The sequence below is a fragment of the Sinocyclocheilus anshuiensis genome, unplaced genomic scaffold, assembly GCF_001515605.1.
Source record: "Sinocyclocheilus anshuiensis isolate Anshui unplaced genomic scaffold, SAMN03320099.WGS_v1.1 scaffold1930, whole genome shotgun sequence".
NCBI lineage: Eukaryota > Metazoa > Chordata > Actinopteri > Cypriniformes > Cyprinidae > Sinocyclocheilus > Sinocyclocheilus anshuiensis.
Window position 1 is genome coordinate 88,353 of NW_015547726.1, and position 19,974 is coordinate 108,326.

Consider the following 19,974-nt stretch of genomic DNA (forward strand, 5'->3'; position numbering starts at 1 on the left):
AAGAAATAAGAAATACATTTCCACAAAAAAATTGATTGATTGTTTATACACTGAACAAAATTATAAACGCAACACTTGTTTTTGCCCCCATTTTTCATGAGCTGAACTCAAAGATCTAAGACTTTTTCTATGTACACAAAAGGCCTATTTCTCTCAAATATTGTTCACAAATCTGTCTAAATCTGTGTTAGTGAGCACTTCTCCTTTGCCGAGATAATCCATCCACCTCACAGGTGTGGCATATCAAGATACTGATTAGACAGCATGATTATTGCACAGGTGTGCCTTAGGCTGGCCACAATAAATGGCCATTCTAAAATGTACTTTTTTTATCACACATCACAATGCCACAGATGTCGCAAGTTTTGAGGGAGCGTGCAATTGGCATGCTGACTGCAGGAATGTCCACCAGAGCTGTTGCCCGTGAATTGAATGTTCATTTCTCTACCATAAGCCGTCTCCAAAGGCGTTTCAGAATTTGGCAGTACATCCAACCGGCAGACCACGTGTAACCACACCAGCATCTTCACCTCCAAGATCGTCTGAGACCAGCCACCAGCTGCTGCAACAATCGGTTTGCATAACCAAAGAATTTCTGCACAAACTGTCAGAAACCATCTCAGGGAAGCTCATCTGCATGCTCATCGTCCTCATCGGGGTCTCGACCTGACTGCAGTTCGTCGTCGTAACCGACTTGAGTGGGCAAATGCTCACATTCGATGGTGCATTTTATTGATGGCATTTTGAATGCACAGAGATACCGTGACGAGATCCTGAGGCCCATTGTTGTGCCATTCATCCACGACCATCACCTCATGTTGCAGCATGATAATGCACGGCCCCATGTTGCAAGGATCTGTACACAATTCCTGGAAGCTGAAAACATCCCAGTTCTTGCATGGTCAGCATACTCACCGGAGTTTGTTTGGGATGCTCTGGATCGGCGTATACGAGAGCGTGTTCCAGTTCCTGCCAATATCCAGCAACTTCGCACAGCCATTGAAGAAGAGCGGACCAACATGTGAAGGAGATGTGTTGCACTGCGTGAGGCAAATGGTGGTCACACCAGATACTGACTGGTTTTCGGAACCCCCCGGACCGTAAAACTGCACATTTTAGAGTGGCCTTTTATTGTGGCCAGCCTAAGGGACACCTGTGCAATAATTACGCTGTCTAATCAGTATCTTGATATGCCACACCTGTGAGGTGGATGGATTATCTCGGCAAAGGAGAAGTGCTCACTAACACAAATTTAGACAGATTTGTGAACAATATTTGAGAGAAATAGGCCTTTTGTGTACATAGAAAAATCTTAGATCTTTGAGTTCAGATCATGAAAAATGGGGGCAAAAACAAAAGTGTTGCGTTTATAATTTTGTTCAGTGTAATTTGGCAGATTTAAAGTTGGTCTTTGATTTAAAAAAAAATCTAAAACTAAATCTGTTCTATTTTCACAAAAAAGGCTTAAGAAAACAGGTGATGACTTACTAGTTTTTATATTTGACAAAAAATTCATCCACATTAGTATACTGCCCTGGAAACACCTGGATCAGGACAAGAAAACGCCATGAAGATTTAGTCAGAGCAAACTAGCACAAGATTTCACAAGTGAATGGTAGTGATTAGCATGAACAGATACTTGCCTCCTTTTTGGTCACCCGCATAGACAATATTTTATCCACAATAGCAGCGTCCTCCTCACTTGGGTTCTCCTGAAACAAATCAGAAACATGCACACACATATCAATATTTTTATTATTACTGGTGGCATAGTGTCAATTGTAAACAGCTAAAAACTTCTGACAAAACCAGTAATGAGAAGGGAATAAAATGGTAGTAAAAACCACAAATGTCCAATCCGCTATGACTGGAGTGCTGACGCACCACAAAAAACTGCATGCTTGGAAGACCATCCCCATCCAGTTCGTGCTGGAGTTCTGCTCCCATGGACTGGAGATACCCTGCACCAGACACAGGAGCTGTGGTCACATCAATGTCCATTTCATCTTCATCATCTGTGATTTTAATGTCCAAATCTTCTGTGTATTTCTTCCGCTTCACTTGACGGTTAGAACGTCGCTTCTGTTGGAAGAACAGGATCACAGTAGAGCCAATAAATCAGGTTTATGGCATTGTGCTGATGCTCTATATTCAAAATTCTGTCACAATGCAGCTCTAATGCCTGCCAACATGTACAACACTTCAATGGCTTAATATGGCTGCTATGAATCACTAACTGAGTGACTGATTTTATATTAGTAAGTACTACTAAAGCATGTAATACCTGTGACATTTCCTCCTCCAGTGTGCGGGGTGAAACAGGTGGGCTAAGATCTATATCTGAATGATCAGAGGATGCATTTCTTTTCCTTTTCTTACCACCCACTAGAGTGATGGTGCTATGGAGAGGAAATAAAGTGTGAAAACTAAAAAAGGCAGAGTCAAATACATAAGAGTCAAACTCTTCCAGGGAAGATAAGAAATCATAACTTACTTGAGCTTAATCTTGGATTTACTTTTACTGCCTCCACCTCCCGAAACCACTCCTGGAGTCTTCGCCTTGGATTTCTTGTCTCCTCCCGCCACCACTTTTCCTACTCCCACACTTGGGCTTTTCTTCTTGCTCCCGCCACTACCACCACCACCACCTCCTTTCTTTTTGGCTCCTCCAGCCCCTGCGACACCCTCTAGGTCTGCAGAGGTCTGTCCGGCTGGCAGTTCATCCTGGTTGAGCACACGGGGGATGTTCCTTTCACCCCTGGCTTTGGCCCGTGCGATGGCCTCAGCAACAATGCGATTTGCTTTCTCCTGTTTGCACAGCGTCTCCACTCTTCGCACGGGCTCCTGGACCTTTGCCAAACGCACACCGGAAGACGAAGCTGTAGTTGTGGTGCCGGACGCAGAGCCGGCAGCCGAGGTACTGATAACTTTAACCACAGAAACGGTCCCACCAGCACTGGAAGCAGTGTGTGACTGCAGAAAATTGACAGTTTATTCTGAGAACTGTACTTTGTCACCATGTAAACAAAATGGTTGGGAATGGAAAATCAGTTATTATGCTTATTTTTACAAATATTGGAAACAAATGACATTTGATTGACTCTAATGAGTGACATACAGCTTATAACTAACTGTAAGACTTAAACCAGTCTAGTTATTGGCTGGTTGTTCATATGGCAAAGTGCTTAAGTGTAGATTAAGTGTAGTTATGTTAATAAAAACTTTACGGTATTTTATTACACCTTTTTGTTTTAGTTTTTATATATATATGTTGTCCAATATGTAATATCACTTCTCCGACAGCAGGTGGCAGTATGAATCTCATCTCACCATAGACTGCGAGCGACAAGCAAGAGAGTGTGTACGGAAGTAAGAGCCTCAGATCCTCAAAAATTAGTAAATCAAGAACCTTGAAGAAAGAGATAATAAGTGTGGCAAGTGAGGTAAATGGCATATTAATAGATGAAAATGTGTGCCATATTATGTGTATGAAACAGCTAACAGATAACCTTACACTTATGTCAGTCTAATGAAAATTAGATGTGAAATTATATATATATATATATATATAAAAACAAAGTACACGATTAAGCCGAGATTACATTTTTGCAGCAAAAATGTAATTAAATAACTGGCCTTTATTATGAAAAATATTTGTACGTTTTTATTAAAGTCTGTGTACATTTACCTTTGGAAAGAATTGTTTAAATTTAGTTATTGGAATTCTCTCATTCATTTGGCAATGAAATTCATTTTCTTTTATCAAATATTTTGTCCTTTTGGGTACTAAAAAAATCATTAATGGAACATTTTACGAATCAAAATCATTGTAAGGAATTAAACCAGACAAAAAGTGTATACATTATATAAAATCTTTAAATAACTTTAAAACAATACTTCATTATTCTTCAGATTCCAAGTGGTACAGAAATAACAGAATGCAATGTTACTTTATGGCTCTATATACACCAAAGAACATCACAGAACCATAAAATAGATGTAAGAATTGTCCTACCTGTGGCTGCAGCAGTAGTTTAAGAGGCACTGCTAGTCTTTGTCCTCCTTGCCCTTGAGAAATCTGCACCACCTGAGGGCTGCCACCAGCATTAGCTGCCCCAGAAACCAACTGAAACTGTTGCACACAGAGAAAAAGCTTCCAGTCACCAACAAGTTACAAGAAAAAGAATATCTTATAACACACACGACCTGTCCTTTCACTCACCTTGGCTCCCTGTTGGTTGGGCTGCTGTTGAACTTGCAGTTGAATGGTGAGCACTTTCGGCTGTGCACCCGTTTGACCCATCTTGGCTTGGGCGAGAGCTGCCAGCTGGCCTCCCTGCAGGACCAACTTCCCTGGCAGAGAGCCCAACACCAGCCTGTGCTGCTGGCCCTGCTGACCCGCCCCTGCAGCTGCAGTTCCCCCTACTGTCAGTGTCCCAGCCTGGGCCCCACCTTGCGAGGGCTGCTGTAGAACCAGAGTGATCCTCTTTGCTTCCCCCTGAATAGAGATAAAAGAGCTATTAAGATTCTAACAGCAAAAATAATTACAAATTTGTAAAACAGCGTAGAGACAACTGTTATTTTAGTATCACCGATATACCATTAGTTTTTATTCATATTTTGAATTAGTTTTTATTTTTATATTTTGTTTTAATTGTAGTTAAAGTTTTAGTAATATTGTTGTGTGTTTGTCACTTATAATCTTTTTTTTTTAAGTCAATATAATTTTTCTTTAAGCTTTAGTTGTTTTATCACTTCAAGTTAAAAAAAAAAAAATGCTGCCTAGGAAACTAGCTGAAATACCTTTATATAAAATGTATAATACTTACATATTATATCATATTATAATTTACACAATTAGTAATTATATAACTTATATATTTGTTAATTTATATGAATTATTAATTATTATAATTATTATTTAAGTTTAAGATCATTTTATTTCAAGCAACCAAACCGTTGTTTTTTGGTTTTAGTTTTAATTAACAATAATAAACCTGGCAGAGACTGACCTGCTGTGACACTGCTGAAAGTGTGACACCTTGAGGTCGGATGGTCGTTCCAGGGGATGTAGTAGCTGACACTTGGTCCTGTGTTTGTAATGCCACCTGCATCTGAGGCTGCACCTGGACTTGCACCTGTACCTGTGCTGGCTGTGACGGTGACTGGAGCTGCGTCTGCGCAGGTATCTGTACCTGGACTGGCTGAGTATGAACCTGCGATTGAGTCTGGGGCACAGAGGTCAGTAACACCTGCTTCATCGGGCCATTTGGAGTCTGAACCAGCCTTTGGACTCCAGTGCCCAGTTTGACCTGTCCCTGCCCAGGAGATGTCGCGTTTAATACCGTTCCCCCGGAAACAACCGCCATCCCTGGCCTAAGCGGGGTCCCTGTCAGGACTCTAGTGAGGGTGACTTTCCCTGGAGAGCCTGTGGCTCCTGTGACACCCTGTAGCACTTGAGTCTGACCCTGAGGGCCTTTGAAAATTACAATTTTTGGGACCGACTGTCCTGTTGCCTGTTGCGTAACAGCGATTTGCTGAGTCTGCAGCTGCTGGGTGGTGACTTGAGCCCCTGACACAGGTACTCCAAGAGGGGAGCTCAGCAGGACCGTTGCCGCCCCACTGCTATTACTGGCCACCGAGAGAGAAGGCTGAATGGAAATTGAAGCCGGGGCAACAGAAACCTCATGGGACATCTGGGTGGGCTGCTGTGTTTGAAGGGTCTGCAGTGGGAGGGAGGCAGGAGCTGCAACAGGTGTTGAGATTAGAGCTGGATCTGTGACATCACTGAGCACAGAGACACCAGGATCTGGTGTAGGGTCCATAGGTGGGTCCACTTGGCCCAGTGCCAACTTCAGCGCCTCCTCAACTGGGTCTGAGGAGCCCTGGGAGAACGCATCCTCCGGTAGGGAATCCAAATTGAACAGTGGTGTGTCATCAAAGAGGTCCATAATGGGGTCTGCCATCTTGTCAAAGAGTTTGTGAAAAAATGAAAAGAATGTGTGATATCCAGTGTCCGTACAAAAACATCAACAAGTCCGAAGAGATTTTGCAATTATGCTGTTAAAGGAAAAAAAAAAAGAGAGAAAAACTGTAACCACCTTCATCAAGTCTTTTTTTCCCATATGTTAATGAAGTAATAACATAATTAAGGAGTTACTGGGTTTCATGTATGCAGCCAAAATTAATCAAGTAATTGGCCTTAAATAAATGAATTAAAAAAAATCAATGGACATTGTTTAGGATTTATAGATTTATTTTAGACATTGTTTAGATTTATATTTATTATACATATCTTAAAAACAACATACACACATAATATAATGCATAATATAAATGAAATCACAATTATACACACTCATTAGATAAGTATCTGTATATATCTATGTCAGTATATCAATATGCAAAACATATAAATAATATACTGAGAATAAAATCTACAAGCACCTTCATAAAGTTAAAGATACACACACATCACTATCAAATTCACAACTATCAGAGCTAATATGTAATCTCCAGTCTCCTGTTTGACAGGTAAACTTACCTGAAATTAATTATCAGGGAGAGGGGAACAGGAAAAGAGGGAGTCCACCGGTTCACCCTTCTTCACTCTCTCTCTTCCTCTCGTCTATCCTCTCCTACTCTCTGGAGTTACTTTTTGCTTGCGTTTGACTTTTTGTCTGGTTGGAGTGAGCTCTAGAAGATCCATCAATAAATATGTGTAATGATTCCCTGGAAAAGACAATTTTTTTTACAATTTACATTAATTAAAACATTAATACTATATAGTTGCTGCATCTTACTAAATGGCAGTGCCATCACTTCACATGGCATCATGTCTGACTGACTTGTACAGTATGTCACTTAGCGAGTATCCTAACATTGTTTTTAAAAGTCAAAGAGCGCAAATTTGTATTACCTCTAATGTCATATTCTTTTTAGTCCATCGGAAATCATATAATTTATGTTAACCGAAATCAACACCGCCTTCCTTGCCTTGCCATCAATGTGGAACAACAATCCTAAATCAGGCACCCGACAAACCCATCAATGTTAACAAGGGCGATTCCTATTGCTATAAATGCTAAATATGTGCTCGATCATATTGTTTTTCTCTGACGGCCGATTTAAGCTTTATCAAAGATCCTCCATCATTCACGATACATCTCACAATACGTCTCTCGTTCGGACTCTCTTTCAATCTCTCTCATCAACAAACCGGACCAAACCAAAGGCAACGTGCTACAAAAACCATAGCCCGACTACGAACAGACATGGACAAGGCCGCAAAGCTGTTTCGACTTGGCCAGGGCGTATTTTCTACTAAAATATGCCCTAATAACGCTGCCATCCACTGCCCCAACTTTCCCCGCAATAATTTCGGGGTGCTAAATTTACCTTTGCATCGACACACATGGCTTTCTCCGTCTCACAACACTGTACGATTACAGGAAACGGCCAGCGTATAGCAGGAACTAACTTCTTGCCAGCGCTAGGTCGAACGCTCAGCCCCCGACCTCAAGTGCTGTCCGCTGATTGGTCCATCCTCAGAGGGACTGTCAAAAGACACACATTCCATTGGTGGAAGAAGTTGTCTATCATTCCGGTGTGCGGAATTACAGGGCGGGAGACATTAATGGGTATCGGTCGTACGGGTAGTTTGGTTGTGGCTGCACTAAATGCGGCCTACTTGTTATCACCGCGATTCAAGATGCTCGCTTGTTAGAATTTAAACGGCAATGGATTCATTTATTTATTATGACTATTTAAGGAAAAATAAAATATTATAATTTTACGTTAAGGAAATAATTTCCGTAGCTTTACGCAATTTTTGCAAATGTATCCAAATGTCCCAATAAAGCTTATGATGTTAAATGAAACATATACTCGCATGTTATAGTATAATATATAATTTATTTGTCATAGATGGATACAAAGGTATTCGTGATTCGAATTTGTTGCTGTTATGTAAGAGAGGTCTTGCTATGTAAAACATATTGAAAATAAAAAATATAATTTAAATGCCACCACAAAAATATGTGTATGATGTTAAAACACTAAATAATATTCACATTATTATTCATTTTTGGGTATAGTAATTTATTAATTTAGCATGATTAAAACACAAACAACAGGCTTTGTGGATGGTGTTAAAGACACGTTCAATAATATTCTAACTATTCATTATAGTGATTAAAACAAACATTTACATAATGTGTGTGTGTGTGTGTGTGTGTGTGTGTGTGTTAATATGTATTGTATTTTATAAATACATTATTACTTAATTTTTAAACATTATATATATACACACACACACACAAACACACACACTTTTTATTGTGCACTGGATACTGGATTATATGTGTTAGGACAAATTAATGATAAATAGCTTACATCCTCATAAATTATTTTACATGATTATTTTTTAAACATCACAAACAGCAGTCTTTGATGTAATTTTTACCCTACTTTCTTAGAGTAGCATGCAAAAAAAAGTGCTCACAGGTTAGAAAAATAAATGAATACTGTGTTAACATCCGTAATTCTTTCTTTTCTTTCTGTTTCCTTTTCCTCTCTCTCCTTATCTGTTTCCTGCTCTTTTTTCCCTTGTTCCGAATGTGTGAATAAGTGTGTCTTTAAACCAATGCAGTGTAACTTATTGACTGTGACAGCCCACCCTGCATGGTCCATAGGAGTCCAGTGTATACTTGCACGTCTGCCTGCCAAAAACTCCATCTGCCTTTGCTCGACTGGTGCCACTGTAGTTCATATCCGTTATCCATTATGCCTATGCTGCTATCTGTGATGATTCCTGGTCAACCTTGCCAGCTCTGATGCTGAGAGCTATATTTACAAACAGCTGTTGTTAGAGGTAAAACACCTCATTCAGAGAAGTAACACAGGTTGAGGACAAGTCGTAGGCTATTTCATTTCACACAGAACAAGAAGGAATTTTGATTTTTAGTCAAGGGTTTCCATTTAATTAGATTTATTTTACAAAGCTTTATAATATACATACACAGCTCCGTAATCAGGCAAACATATGATAAACAGAAACCTCACATCAAATCGTTAAGCTATATTTTAATTAAAATGGAATTTAGAAATTAAATTTTGTTAAAAAAAAAAAGAAAGAAAAAAAAGGAAAACCCTGAAATACATAATTTCAAATATATTATTAGGACAGTCTCATTGTATTTCTGTAACGCCATTTTTTTTTTCAGTTTAACCATACACATTACAAAAAAGAGTGAAAAACACTCTTCAAACCTGGTTCTCAGTAATATTTAATTATAATACTTCATTGTATTTTTAAATAACAAAATATATATTTAATTATAACATTTAACATCTAATTTTCTGCATTTTCTCTGCTCTGCTGTTAAAAAAAGAGAGGAAGAACAAATATGATGTTTTCTGTGGATTCCATTTTCGTAAAATAAACCCCCAGAGAGCATGTCACCCTCTCTCCCCTCATCTCCCAGCTGTTCACATGGTCATCTTTATAAAGGGAAGACCAGGAAGCCTGAAAAAGTAGAGTACTTCCAGCCTCCCATTAGGTTGCCCCTTTCTAGCTTGAGGTAAGCCTTGTCCCCTCTTTCCATGATCACAAGCCCAGCATTTGTGGCTGCTTCTCGTGTCACATCCTGGTCTCCAGCAAAGGCTGAGATCATCGGCCACCCATTCAACATCAAACTCACCTGGGAATAGGAAAATAAGTTTTCACAGCAATGCCATAGAAGAGCCATCTTTGGTTCCCCAAAGAACCATAGTGAACAGTTCTTAAAATCAACAGTTCATAAAATCACCCATTTTTTTCAAAGTGTGAAGAACATTTTAAAACTCTGAAGATCCCTTTTCCACTATAAAGAGCCTTTTGTGCAATTGAAAGGTGTCGTGGATGTTACAGGTCTACCAATAAAGAACCTTTATTTTTAAGAGTGCAAGAAAAAATATGTAGTATGTACCTGTATGGTTTGCCTGTTGTATGCCTTTACCACATGGAAGTTGAAGCTGTACACCCCTCGTCTCGGAGCAAGGAAGATACTGCTCTCTTGGTCAAAATGACCACCGACGTTCACCAAGATCTGACAAAAACTGACTGATTAAACAGAGCAAAACTACATGCAAGTATTTTAATGTGGAAAGATTGCTTACCTGGTCAAAATAGATGATCATGGTGCGATTGCTCATGTCTGTGGGCTCATGGTTGGTTTGCCGTGTGGCGGAGAAGGCCACACGGCCAGTACCTGAACGCACGGACATCCCCAGCGCGTTACCTGCTGGTTCTGAAGAGGGTGTGGAGTCACAGACCACCAGGCATTTACCTTCCAACACTATGGGCTCCGTGTCATTTTGCCCCATGACCACTAGAGGGCCAATTAGCAGAAGTGGAGCTAGTATCAGCATTGGCATCCCAGAGCTGGGCAGCATTGTCTTATTATTATAGCTTATGATATCTCAGATGAAATTAGGTGCAAATGTTCCCTGCAATTTGATCAAGTAGGTCGTCTTCTGGAAACCGAGGAGAAATAAGTGAAGGATCCACAAATCCGTGATGTTATGAGCTATTGTAAAAGTTATAGATCTTTAAATCCTTGACTCTGTCTTTCACCCTCACTTACTCTTATACTCTCTCTCTCTCTAGCTATTTTGTCGTCATCCTCCCATCTGTCACAGTTTCCTGATGAAGATCTACGTCTGTGCTTGTTGAATTGCCTGTAGGGGACCAAAGGCAAGGACACTTAGAGGTTTCTCATCATCCCGACAAAAAAATCCATCATCATAGCCAACCTGTGAGAAGACAAAGAGAAAGGGAGAGGATAAAAGGAGCTCTGCAAGCCAACAGGTATGCTTGTGTGGGGGAGGAGGAAGAGGAGCAGTGAAGGATGAAGATCATGAGGTAACACTTTGGATCCCGTTCAGCTGAGGGGAGCAGCATCCAGGAGAGAGTGAGAACAAGAGACAGAAAAAAGAACAACTCCACTGAGAGACCATCTGTCTTCAACACGCTCTCACTTCCCTCCTGACGTTCCACAACATGCAGGACCTCTCTCCTGTGCTTGTGCTTATTGGCCGAACCTCCTCTCTCTCCTCAGTGCCTTGGCACGCTAAAACGGCAACAATATGCAAAGTCCCGAAACCCAAGAATGTACATCTCGGAATTTGAACTAAAATATGTCTATATCAGGTCTAAATTGGCACAGATCACCACATTCATTTACTATTCAAGTCATGTTTATAGTCTTTATGAAGCAATGACATTTACAAAGGTCAACTTTCTTTGCATCTGGTCTTGAGTGAAACTCAATTTTGTGCACTTTTAAATAAGAACTAATTCTGCTCAGTGCTGTCCTTGAATGCTATCCACTTTTTTCACAAACCAATATCTTTATTTTCTTCACAAAACTTCACTCACACAAAATTTTAACACATTATTTATAATTTCAGGTTATTTAAAATCTTTTTATAGCACTAAAAAAAACAAATCTAATCAGCATGCATTTTGCCTTGTTCCCTTATAAAAATATCTAAATATCCTTTATTATTTCTTAACTTGAGAAGCAAAATTGTGTACAATAAAAAGACTTTATGACCATGAATTCGTTTTATTTTTCTTACCTTACTGGCAAATTGGTTGTATTTATTAAAGCATAAATCTAATAAAAAATAAATAAAGTGAGGTTTTAGGTTTCATGTTTAGATATTTTCCAGGAAAACGAGATAAAAAAAAAAAACTAAAAATAAATTATTTTTTATGGAATTTTTTTGTGTACTAAACAATATTTTAATAAAGCTTCTTTCCTAGGGAGTAACATAAGATTAAGTTTATAAGCTTTTGTAGTAAGAAAAAAATTGCAAAATTACCTGATTTAGTGGGCTGTCCCTCGGTTTCCCAGGCGTAATGATGCAAAGTGTTAAAGCTTCTGTAGAGAAAAACTGAATCTGACAGCTTACAGATCTTCCTACTCATCCTGTCTCTCAAGATCCTCCCCTTCCCACCCACTCCGCCAGCTTCACCTCTCTCTCTCTCTCTCTCTCTCTCTCTCTCCCTGCTGTTCAGCTCTGGTTTGTAGAGGCCAAAGCCTAGGCAGACGGGCTGGGTGAATCTGGTGCTGAAACTGTGCAGAGGGAGCAGGGTGGATGACGAACCTACTTGTGAAAAGGTGATGGAGCCAGAATCATAGTCCAGAGTGACTGCTAAATGGTTGCCAGACATTTTTGTGGAGAGGTGGGTTTTCTTTCGGTTATGCCAGGCAGCAAGTTTCCTGTCATGCTGCTGTGTCAGGCTCCAGGATATCTGAGTAAGATAACAGAAAATCATAACGCACAGGACATAATGAATTCAAATATAAAACAGACTAGGCCTCTGACATGATATGACTAGAATAATAAACAAATTCAGTTTTTATATAATTTTATTTAAGATCAGTTTTCTGAGAAAAGTTCAGAGAAACGTTGTGTAAAAATAAATAAATAAAAAATAATGTTACTTTGGAATAATTAAATACTACTACTACTAGTACAACTACTAATATTTATTATTAAAATAGATTAAATATGACAATTATCATTTCATTCTGCTGTCTAAATACTTAATACAAAAATCATTAGATTAATCAAATTTTTATTCTATTGACACACACACACACAAACACATCAACTTAATAGAAATGAACATTTTTCTGATTATATTTTACACATTTATAATCTGTTTTAGGGTCTTTATGCAGGAAAATATATGGGTGCATTTTTATTTTAAGAATTTGGTCACAGAAGGGATCATCATATTTGGCATTAAAAAGTTTGTGCATTAGGTTAACAATGTACCTTGTTGCAGCCAAAGGCTGTGCCCTCTTTTGATTTTCTCCCAATGCTGTGGTAGGTCACTGCTATATCCCAGAAACCCTCCACCTCCAGCTCCCAGTAATGGGTTCCTGAAGAAAATATCTGACAGGAGACCACCTGAGACCAGTGGTCAAAGCGGTCAGGATGCTCAGGGACAGGCAAGCGGGTTTTGACCCTCATCACTGTCCGCAGATCTTCAGAAATATTTAAGAGAGGTTGGGCTGAGTTTTTGTCCAAGGTTAATGGGCTGCTTACTAAATAACAAAGAGAAACAGCCATTGGAAATGTAGCCACTAGATGTCACTATTAAATAAGGCAAATGAAGCAATACTGCTCAAAAACAGTATTCAGTAAAGTGTTACAAAATATTGATTAGAATCACGCTTAGGTTAGCTGAGAATCAATAGTAAGAATAATATTACTTAAAAAATCCAAATGTTCCTAGGATCAGTGCCCATTGTGTAATGTATGAATGATAATACATACAGAGATCTCTCTTGAGTTCAATTAGGCAGCGCAGGGTCTCAGCTATGAATTCCCTATATTTATTTTCCACATTCTCTAAGACACGTTTCTTATCCATGCTGGGCTGAGGTGGTGTGAACAGAGGTGAGTTGAGATCTGCCATCATCCTGCAAGGCAGAGCAACTAATACAGTAAAACTTACATTCTTGTTCATATGCAAACTAACATACAACTGCACTCACAAATCACAAGTTATTTCTCTGACACTCACTAAAACAATCACAGTTTATCTAACGACTTACTGCGAATCCTCTGTCTGGAATGCCTGTGAAATGTTATCATTGCTATGAACGGTGGCAGAAGTTTAAGTCATTTTAATCTATTTTAAGCTAAGTGACTTATGTAAAGATCCATGTTTTGTACAGTCAGAGAAATTATTCAATGCCAAAACATTGTATATGTTTAATGTTGGTCATAAACTGTCTTACAATGCCCTTTATAGCATATAATGTTGCAACAACTCTTATCAAATCAAATTTACACAAAACATGCTTTTACTGTATTACAGTAGACGTTTTTATGTAAACATATTTGATAAGAGTTTAAAATGTAGAGTTTAAAATGTCTACTTTATTGCCTGTTTTATTGTCTATTTTCATAGAATGTATTTATAGAACACATATGCATTCTTTAAATAGAACATATTTATAAACATAAAATACTAACTAATAAAATATCATAGTTTTGTTATCAGCATATGGTAAATGAGGCTTGATATGCATTTAATCAGGAAAATATTAAAGTACGTCCTCATACCCAGATTAGCAGGAAGGGATCACTCTCGTCCAGCAGGGAGCTGAGAAAGCAGGTGGATGCTCTCAGTTTGGTTCAGATCTTCTCTCACCCTCCTGCAGTCTTCCTGCACCCTCTCCATGACCTGCTGTCTCTCCTGTTCCGTGATGTTTATCACAGCTGACACTAGTCGGCCCACCTGAGCCTGCAGGGCTGAGCCCATCTGTAAAACCTGGGAGACATCACTCACAGCAGAGTCCTCCTGAAATACACACACACACAGAATATGTAATGCATGCATGTTGCGTTCAGTTATGAAAACCTGTAGTCCTTATATTTCAGGTTAGGAATATTTAGTTTAATTGAATTTGAAATCCCAAAGAAGCTTAAACTTACTAGTATGCTGCGACAAGCATTCTGATGTTCTTGAAGCATCATTTCACCTTGCTTTACTTTCTCTTCTGATTTCTCAAACAGGCTCTGTAATTTGACCTATAACACATTACAGAAGAGCTTTTTAAATTTGAACCCTGGGTTTACAGAGTTTTTATGATGGTATAAAGTGCATGAATATTTAATGAGGCAATCATTTTTCAGTTTATGATTGGTTGCTTGTTGGTAAAGGACTGTTTCTTCTTAGCACCATGAAAAGGAGCACCTTTTAACCCAGGGTTAGAAGTGGTGCCAGCTCCCTTTCAAAATTCAAAATGACAAGAGTGAGGGGCCATTCACACAGAAGTTTACAGTTTTTGCATTCCACTGTGCAACTTTTCCATTAGTGTTCTAAACATGCACCCTACGGACGACATTGCATTTTTCGAAACATTCTGTGTGAATGGCCTCTGAAACATTGCTTTACTCTGGGTTAAAAAGCATGATTTTAAAAAAGACAATAAACTGGTGTAAAGTTCAGTGTGAACAGTCCTGGACCATAATTAAATCCCACAACAGGACCTTTTCTTAAACAACAGTATAATTGATCTAATGACTTACTTTGTATTCCTCCTCGACTTTTCTCACCCCTTTGACCTGGTGTTGAGCATGTCGTCCTTCCAAAATGCAGTCTGGGCAGACATACTCCATATCATCCATGCAGTAATACTGGAATATCTCCCAATGGGCAGGGCACCTGTGGTGGGATACGTCCATCAATGGCTCCACCAACAGGTGAGTGCTATAAGCAGGACGCAGCAGGTGTGGCTGCAGATGCTGCTCACACAGAGAGACCTCACATCGCAGGCAGGTCTTCACTGCAGCTTGGGCCTCATCACCTCTGTCTTCTGGACAGCAGTCACATACCACCACTCCATGCTCCTCCAGGCATTGTGGGCATACAAATCTTCGCTTGCCACAGCTGGCACTCTGGCTCCAGGACTCTTGCGCACAGGCCAGGCAAAAGCTGTGGCCGCAGGGAAAGGGGTGAGCTCGACCAAACAGGTCACGACACATGGGGCATGTGTGCTCTTCTTCCATGGAGCCCATAGCAGCTGCAAATGTATTGTAAGCATGCAAACAATTAATTTTAGTGTAATATTTTAATATTTTGCAGTATTTACCAAAACGGTGGAGTTTGATTATCCCAACCAGCTCAACACAGCTACATTGATTCAACCAATAACATAGGTTTGGGATGATACTACATATTTTTATATTTGATATTAAATCTTTTTGAATATTTTTATACAAATTTGTTGATGTCTGCTCCAAAAAAAATACAATTTGTAAGCATCCAAAAAAAAGACATTTATCTGAGAGCTTCTAAATCATTTAGCCATTTACTACCAGTGCATAAAATATGCATGACACAAAATACAACAAAAAAGTGTGCACTTACTGAAGATAGTGATTGGTCACTCATAGGAAGTCAAATGCTGCATGGATTAATACAGATCTATTTGGCACAAACTAAGCCTTACTGTTAAGTTAATCTGTCTCCTAATCAACTATTTTTAGAAAGCTGTTCCATTTGACTACTGGATAAATGAGGTAATGTCCCATGAGTCTCTATTAAAGTCATTAAGTTATTATATGAAAGGCGATGTGTTTATTTTTATTTTATTTTAAGTTAATATGCTGAGACAACTATACAGCCTTTTGTAGGCCGTTTCTTCCAAAAAGTGTAAACACTGGATCTGTGGCACTATTAGAATTAGCTATTTGTTGGAGTATCTGACCAGCCCACCACAGTTACGTTGCCATGAGTTTGGGATAAGACTATTTGTTTTATTAGCAATGGCAGACAAGAGGAGCATTTGGGAAACTGTTTGAAATCCATCAATATTTTTGCAATTCTGTTCGGCAACACTGATCGCACAGAAATGACCAACTTTAATTTATGACAAACTTGTTATAACTGACCCTAAAGTTTTCCCTGCAAACAATAACTGACCCAGGCAACTGTGGAATCAAGAGATCAACTTCTCAGTGGCTTCTTGATCTTTGAATGTCATTCAGTTACATGGTTGGCATTATGGTGCATAACCTATATAAAACTACAAAGGCTTACCTTTTTTTGTTCTGCAGCCTTGTGTGAAAGATAGAGGAGGAGGATTTCATACAGAAGCACAACCCAAATGTACAAGAAAATGTGTGTGTGTGTGTGTGTGTGTGTGTGTGTGTGTGTGGCAGCTGGCTTATCCTGCAATGTCTTCTTAGACTGACTGACCTGTCAACATTCTAAGCCATCACATGACCTGTTATTTACAGAAGCAATATGAGGTGAGTGAGGAGAAGAAATGAAAGCAAATAAATTGCATCTGGTATTTGTTTAAATAACACTGATTGTTATGTAGAATAAATCAAGATATAATAGAGTATTCTGATTTAAATTAGATGTTATGGTTACAAAACACAAGAAAACTGACATCCATGGTCTTTTTATTTTGTTACTCCAAGTTAAGTGTTCTTTTAATACAGACAGTTCAATTAGAAAAAACCAAAGGTGAAAAAATGCTTGTGACTCAAACTTCATTGTCTAAAACTCTTGCAAAGCAATCACCGGATGGCACTATGTGTACTTTTTGTTAGGAAGCTGATAAACCAGTTCATCAAGTGCAGAGACACATTTAGTACATGCACAAAAACAAACAGAAAATTCTTGAAGATTCATTATTTTTATATGCATAAAATAGAGGAAACAGAAAAAAACTGCCCAGATAGCACACATAGGTCTGCAAGATGTCCGTTAAAGATTGCTTCATCTGGAAAGCATCTGCTGTGTACAAACATCTGATAGACATCTTTAAGATGTCAGTTTTACATACATTCTAAATAATAAACATCTTAAAGACATTTTCTAAACGTCTATTTGACATCTGATAGGAAACGTTCTATAGACGTATTGCAGATGAGCAAACACTCTAAAAAATATTTCTTGCAGATGTAAATGCAGACGTCAAATAGGCATCTCCGTGATGTACTTGTGCTATCAGGGTGAGAACTAAGAAACAGGACATTAGGGGTGAGAAAAAAGGAGAAACAGCAAGAAGATATTGAAGCAAACTTCAAGAACTTCAAACTGACAGTCTGTAAAAATGACTTGTAAACTCAATCAGGTGTAGCTAATCACCTTCTCAATGGCACATAAAGCCATTTGACTTTCAACTGTGATCAGCTGTGGTCATTTTGATTAGCTCAGTATGAAAAGAGCTGAAAAGAGCTTTCCTGGAGCATTTCAGTCCTTGGTAGTGCAACTGAAGCAAATAATCAACTATATGTGACAAGGCACCGTCAAAAGATGTCTGGGATAAAGTTGTGGACAGGCACAAGTCAAGCGATGGATACCAAAAAAAAATTCAAAGGCTTTATCAATGCCTAGAAGCACAGTGAAGTCTATTATTAAGAAGTGTAAGGCATTTGGTATGACACAGACCCTTCCTGGATCAGGACGTCGCTCCAAAGTGGATAAAAGAACCAGGAGAAAACTGTTTAGAAAAGCTACCAAGAGGCCTACAGCAACTCTGAAGCAGTTGCAGGAATTTATGACAAAGAGTGGTCATTGTGTGCATGTGACAACATCACAAATTCTCCACAAATATGGCTTGTATGGGAGGGTTGCAAGAAAAAAAGCCAGTCCTCAAGAAAGGCCACATGTCTATGTGCGAAGTTAGTAGAGACAGAGATATATCCCAGCAGACTAAAGGCTGTAATTAAAGCAAAAGGTGGTTCAACAAAATACTGACACAAGGGGATGATCCTTTTTCCAACTCTGTGATTCTGTTTTTATTTATTTTCTGATATGTGGTGTTATATCTTTCACTTGGATGTTATAAGTTGCACTGAGTAAATACAGGGATGTTTGAAGGATGGGGGGGAAAAAGTAGAATCATCACTAGGATTGTGCATTGATTTATTACCAAGAAGTACAAATCAATATAGTAATGCCAAAACTTTTTACTTAATACAAATGCGAGAAATCTCATTGTGGTTACAGTGAAAGTAAAACCATAAAGTTTCCATCAAGTTTCAAAGCAACAACTTTAAAATGTCCTTAGATAATGGATGTTAAGATAAATGTACAAAAGCTAATGATACAAAGCTAAGCTATGAAACTTCGTTAAGTGTAATTTGATTTGCCAAAATCAAACACAATGCAAGGCAAACTACAGAAAATGCATTTGTTTAATATTACAAACCGCATGCATGAACCAAATGCAAAGTACATAATTTATACTTTTGTCTATACACTTAAAATATAATGTATTTGTTAAGGTTTGCTAGCTACAATTGATAATTACAGGTTCCTTAATTTTCTTTTGCAGATTGTCCAGCTCTTCCAGAGATAAAGGCCATTGTAATAGGCAGTAAAGCAGAGTAAAAACGCAGTGCAGCTATTACCATTTTTGGTCAGAATTTGGTCTTTTTTCCTGGCAGAGAAAAGTTGTGATTTTCAACAATTCAGGATTGTCTTGATAGGTGGCACAATTGTTGGGAAGACCTCAGTGGTGAACACCATCCTGAAAATCAAACCTAACAGCAAAACTAAAAAGTGTGTGAAGAGAGAGGGAGAGGTTGATAAGAGAAAAGTCATTTTAATTGAAACACCTGGATGGTGGCTTTACATGTCTGTAAAAGACAAGGAGTCAGTCAAGCAGGAGATCATGTCAAGTGTTACTATGTGTCCACCAGGACCTCATGCAGTTTTGCTAGTTCTGCAGTCTGGTGTCGCCTTCACTGAAGCACAAAGGAGGCCTGTCAAGGAGCACAAGGAGCTCTTGGGTCGAAATGTCTGGAAGTACTGTATAGTGGTGTTCAGCAGGGGCGACTAGATGGGGACCCCCACTATTGAAGAGCACATTGAGAGTGAAGGAGAGGCTCTGCAGTGGCTGATCAATACATGTGGAAACAGATATCATATTCTTAACAACATGCAGCACGATGATGGGAAACAGGTCAGAGAGTTGATGGAGAAGGTGGAGATGATGGCCAGATTAAACACAGTGCTCCCAGTAGCTGTGGGTGAAGCACTGGAGGAGATGGATGACAAGGATGAGGAGGGAGCAGATGTGAGGGAGAAAGAACAAGCTGAGTGTAGAAGCATCTTGGAGGATCGTCCTTACTGTAAGTAGTATAACATGATCTCTGCAGACTCCATTAAGCCAGATTGTTATTTTTACTATCTTATCACTGATTTGACCATTGCATGTTGTAATATTGTGCATTTATTAAATAATTAGCTAAATATCCATACCAGCTGAAAAAAAGTATTTTTTAGCTAAACATATTTCTACAAAACAACATAATCTAACCGTATAAATTGTCTTTATAGTGGATTAAGTTTACATTGACAAGTGGATGGATGATTTTGATAATATATCAGACTATGGGACCATGGCAGAGTTGTCAGAGATCGAGCAAATTGGAGTGGAA

General features: G+C 38.8%; 2 protein-coding genes and 1 pseudogene across 7 annotated transcripts in view; all 3 read right to left on the minus strand.

The window, feature by feature from the left end:
• Positions 1 to 7,474, minus strand: part of LOC107704282 (chromodomain-helicase-DNA-binding protein 8-like) — a 30,205-nt gene extending 22,731 nt beyond the window's left edge. For both annotated transcript variants that reach the window (XM_016507165.1, XM_016507164.1), the window contains exons 1-10: positions 7,399 to 7,474; positions 6,545 to 6,732; positions 5,013 to 6,060; positions 4,223 to 4,498; positions 4,016 to 4,132; positions 2,495 to 2,973; positions 2,285 to 2,399; positions 1,885 to 2,082; positions 1,644 to 1,712; positions 1,489 to 1,544 (exon numbers count right to left, since the gene is read on the minus strand). In XM_016507165.1, coding sequence (XP_016362651.1) covers positions 1,489 to 1,544; positions 1,644 to 1,712; positions 1,885 to 2,082; positions 2,285 to 2,399; positions 2,495 to 2,973; positions 4,016 to 4,132; positions 4,223 to 4,498; positions 5,013 to 5,966 — 2,264 coding nt within the window. In that variant the 5' untranslated portion in view covers positions 5,967 to 6,060; positions 6,545 to 6,732; positions 7,399 to 7,474. The remainder of the gene's footprint in view (positions 1 to 1,488; positions 1,545 to 1,643; positions 1,713 to 1,884; positions 2,083 to 2,284; positions 2,400 to 2,494; positions 2,974 to 4,015; positions 4,133 to 4,222; positions 4,499 to 5,012; positions 6,061 to 6,544; positions 6,733 to 7,398) is intronic.
• A 1,878-nt stretch (positions 7,475 to 9,352) lies between these two features.
• On the minus strand, positions 9,353 to 12,005 carry LOC107704284 (cerebellin-1-like). Of its 5 annotated transcripts, none has more exons than XM_016507172.1 (4): positions 11,869 to 12,005; positions 10,159 to 10,719; positions 9,969 to 10,088; positions 9,353 to 9,701 (listed from the first exon to the last, which is right to left on the minus strand). In XM_016507172.1, exons 2-4 carry the CDS (start codon positions 10,432 to 10,434, stop codon positions 9,504 to 9,506), a joined length of 594 nt encoding a protein of 197 aa, XP_016362658.1. In that variant the 5' UTR covers positions 10,435 to 10,719; positions 11,869 to 12,005; the 3' UTR covers positions 9,353 to 9,503. The 5 variants fall into 5 exon arrangements, with proteins under 5 accessions (XP_016362658.1, XP_016362655.1, XP_016362657.1 ...); XM_016507169.1 differs by having other exon boundaries at positions 10,159 to 10,794; XM_016507171.1 differs by lacking the exon at positions 11,869 to 12,005 and adding an exon at positions 10,795 to 11,135.
• LOC107704278 (E3 ubiquitin/ISG15 ligase TRIM25-like) lies at positions 11,789 to 16,694 on the minus strand (annotated as a pseudogene).
• Positions 16,695 to 19,974: the final 3,280 nt, after the last annotated feature.

Excerpts from the sequence above, each read along its gene's own strand:
- LOC107704284 (XM_016507172.1), bottom strand. The coding sequence starts at position 10,434 with ATGCTGCCCAGCTCTGGGATGCCAATGCTGATACTAGCTCCACTTCTG. Across the intron at positions 10,089-10,158 it reads TGATCATCTATTTTGACCAG|ATCTTGGTGAACGTCGGTGG; the intron begins GTAAGCAATCTT and ends AGTTTTTGTCAG. Across the intron at positions 9,702-9,968 it reads ACAACAGGCAAACCATACAG|GTGAGTTTGATGTTGAATGG; the intron begins GTACATACTACA and ends TCCTATTCCCAG.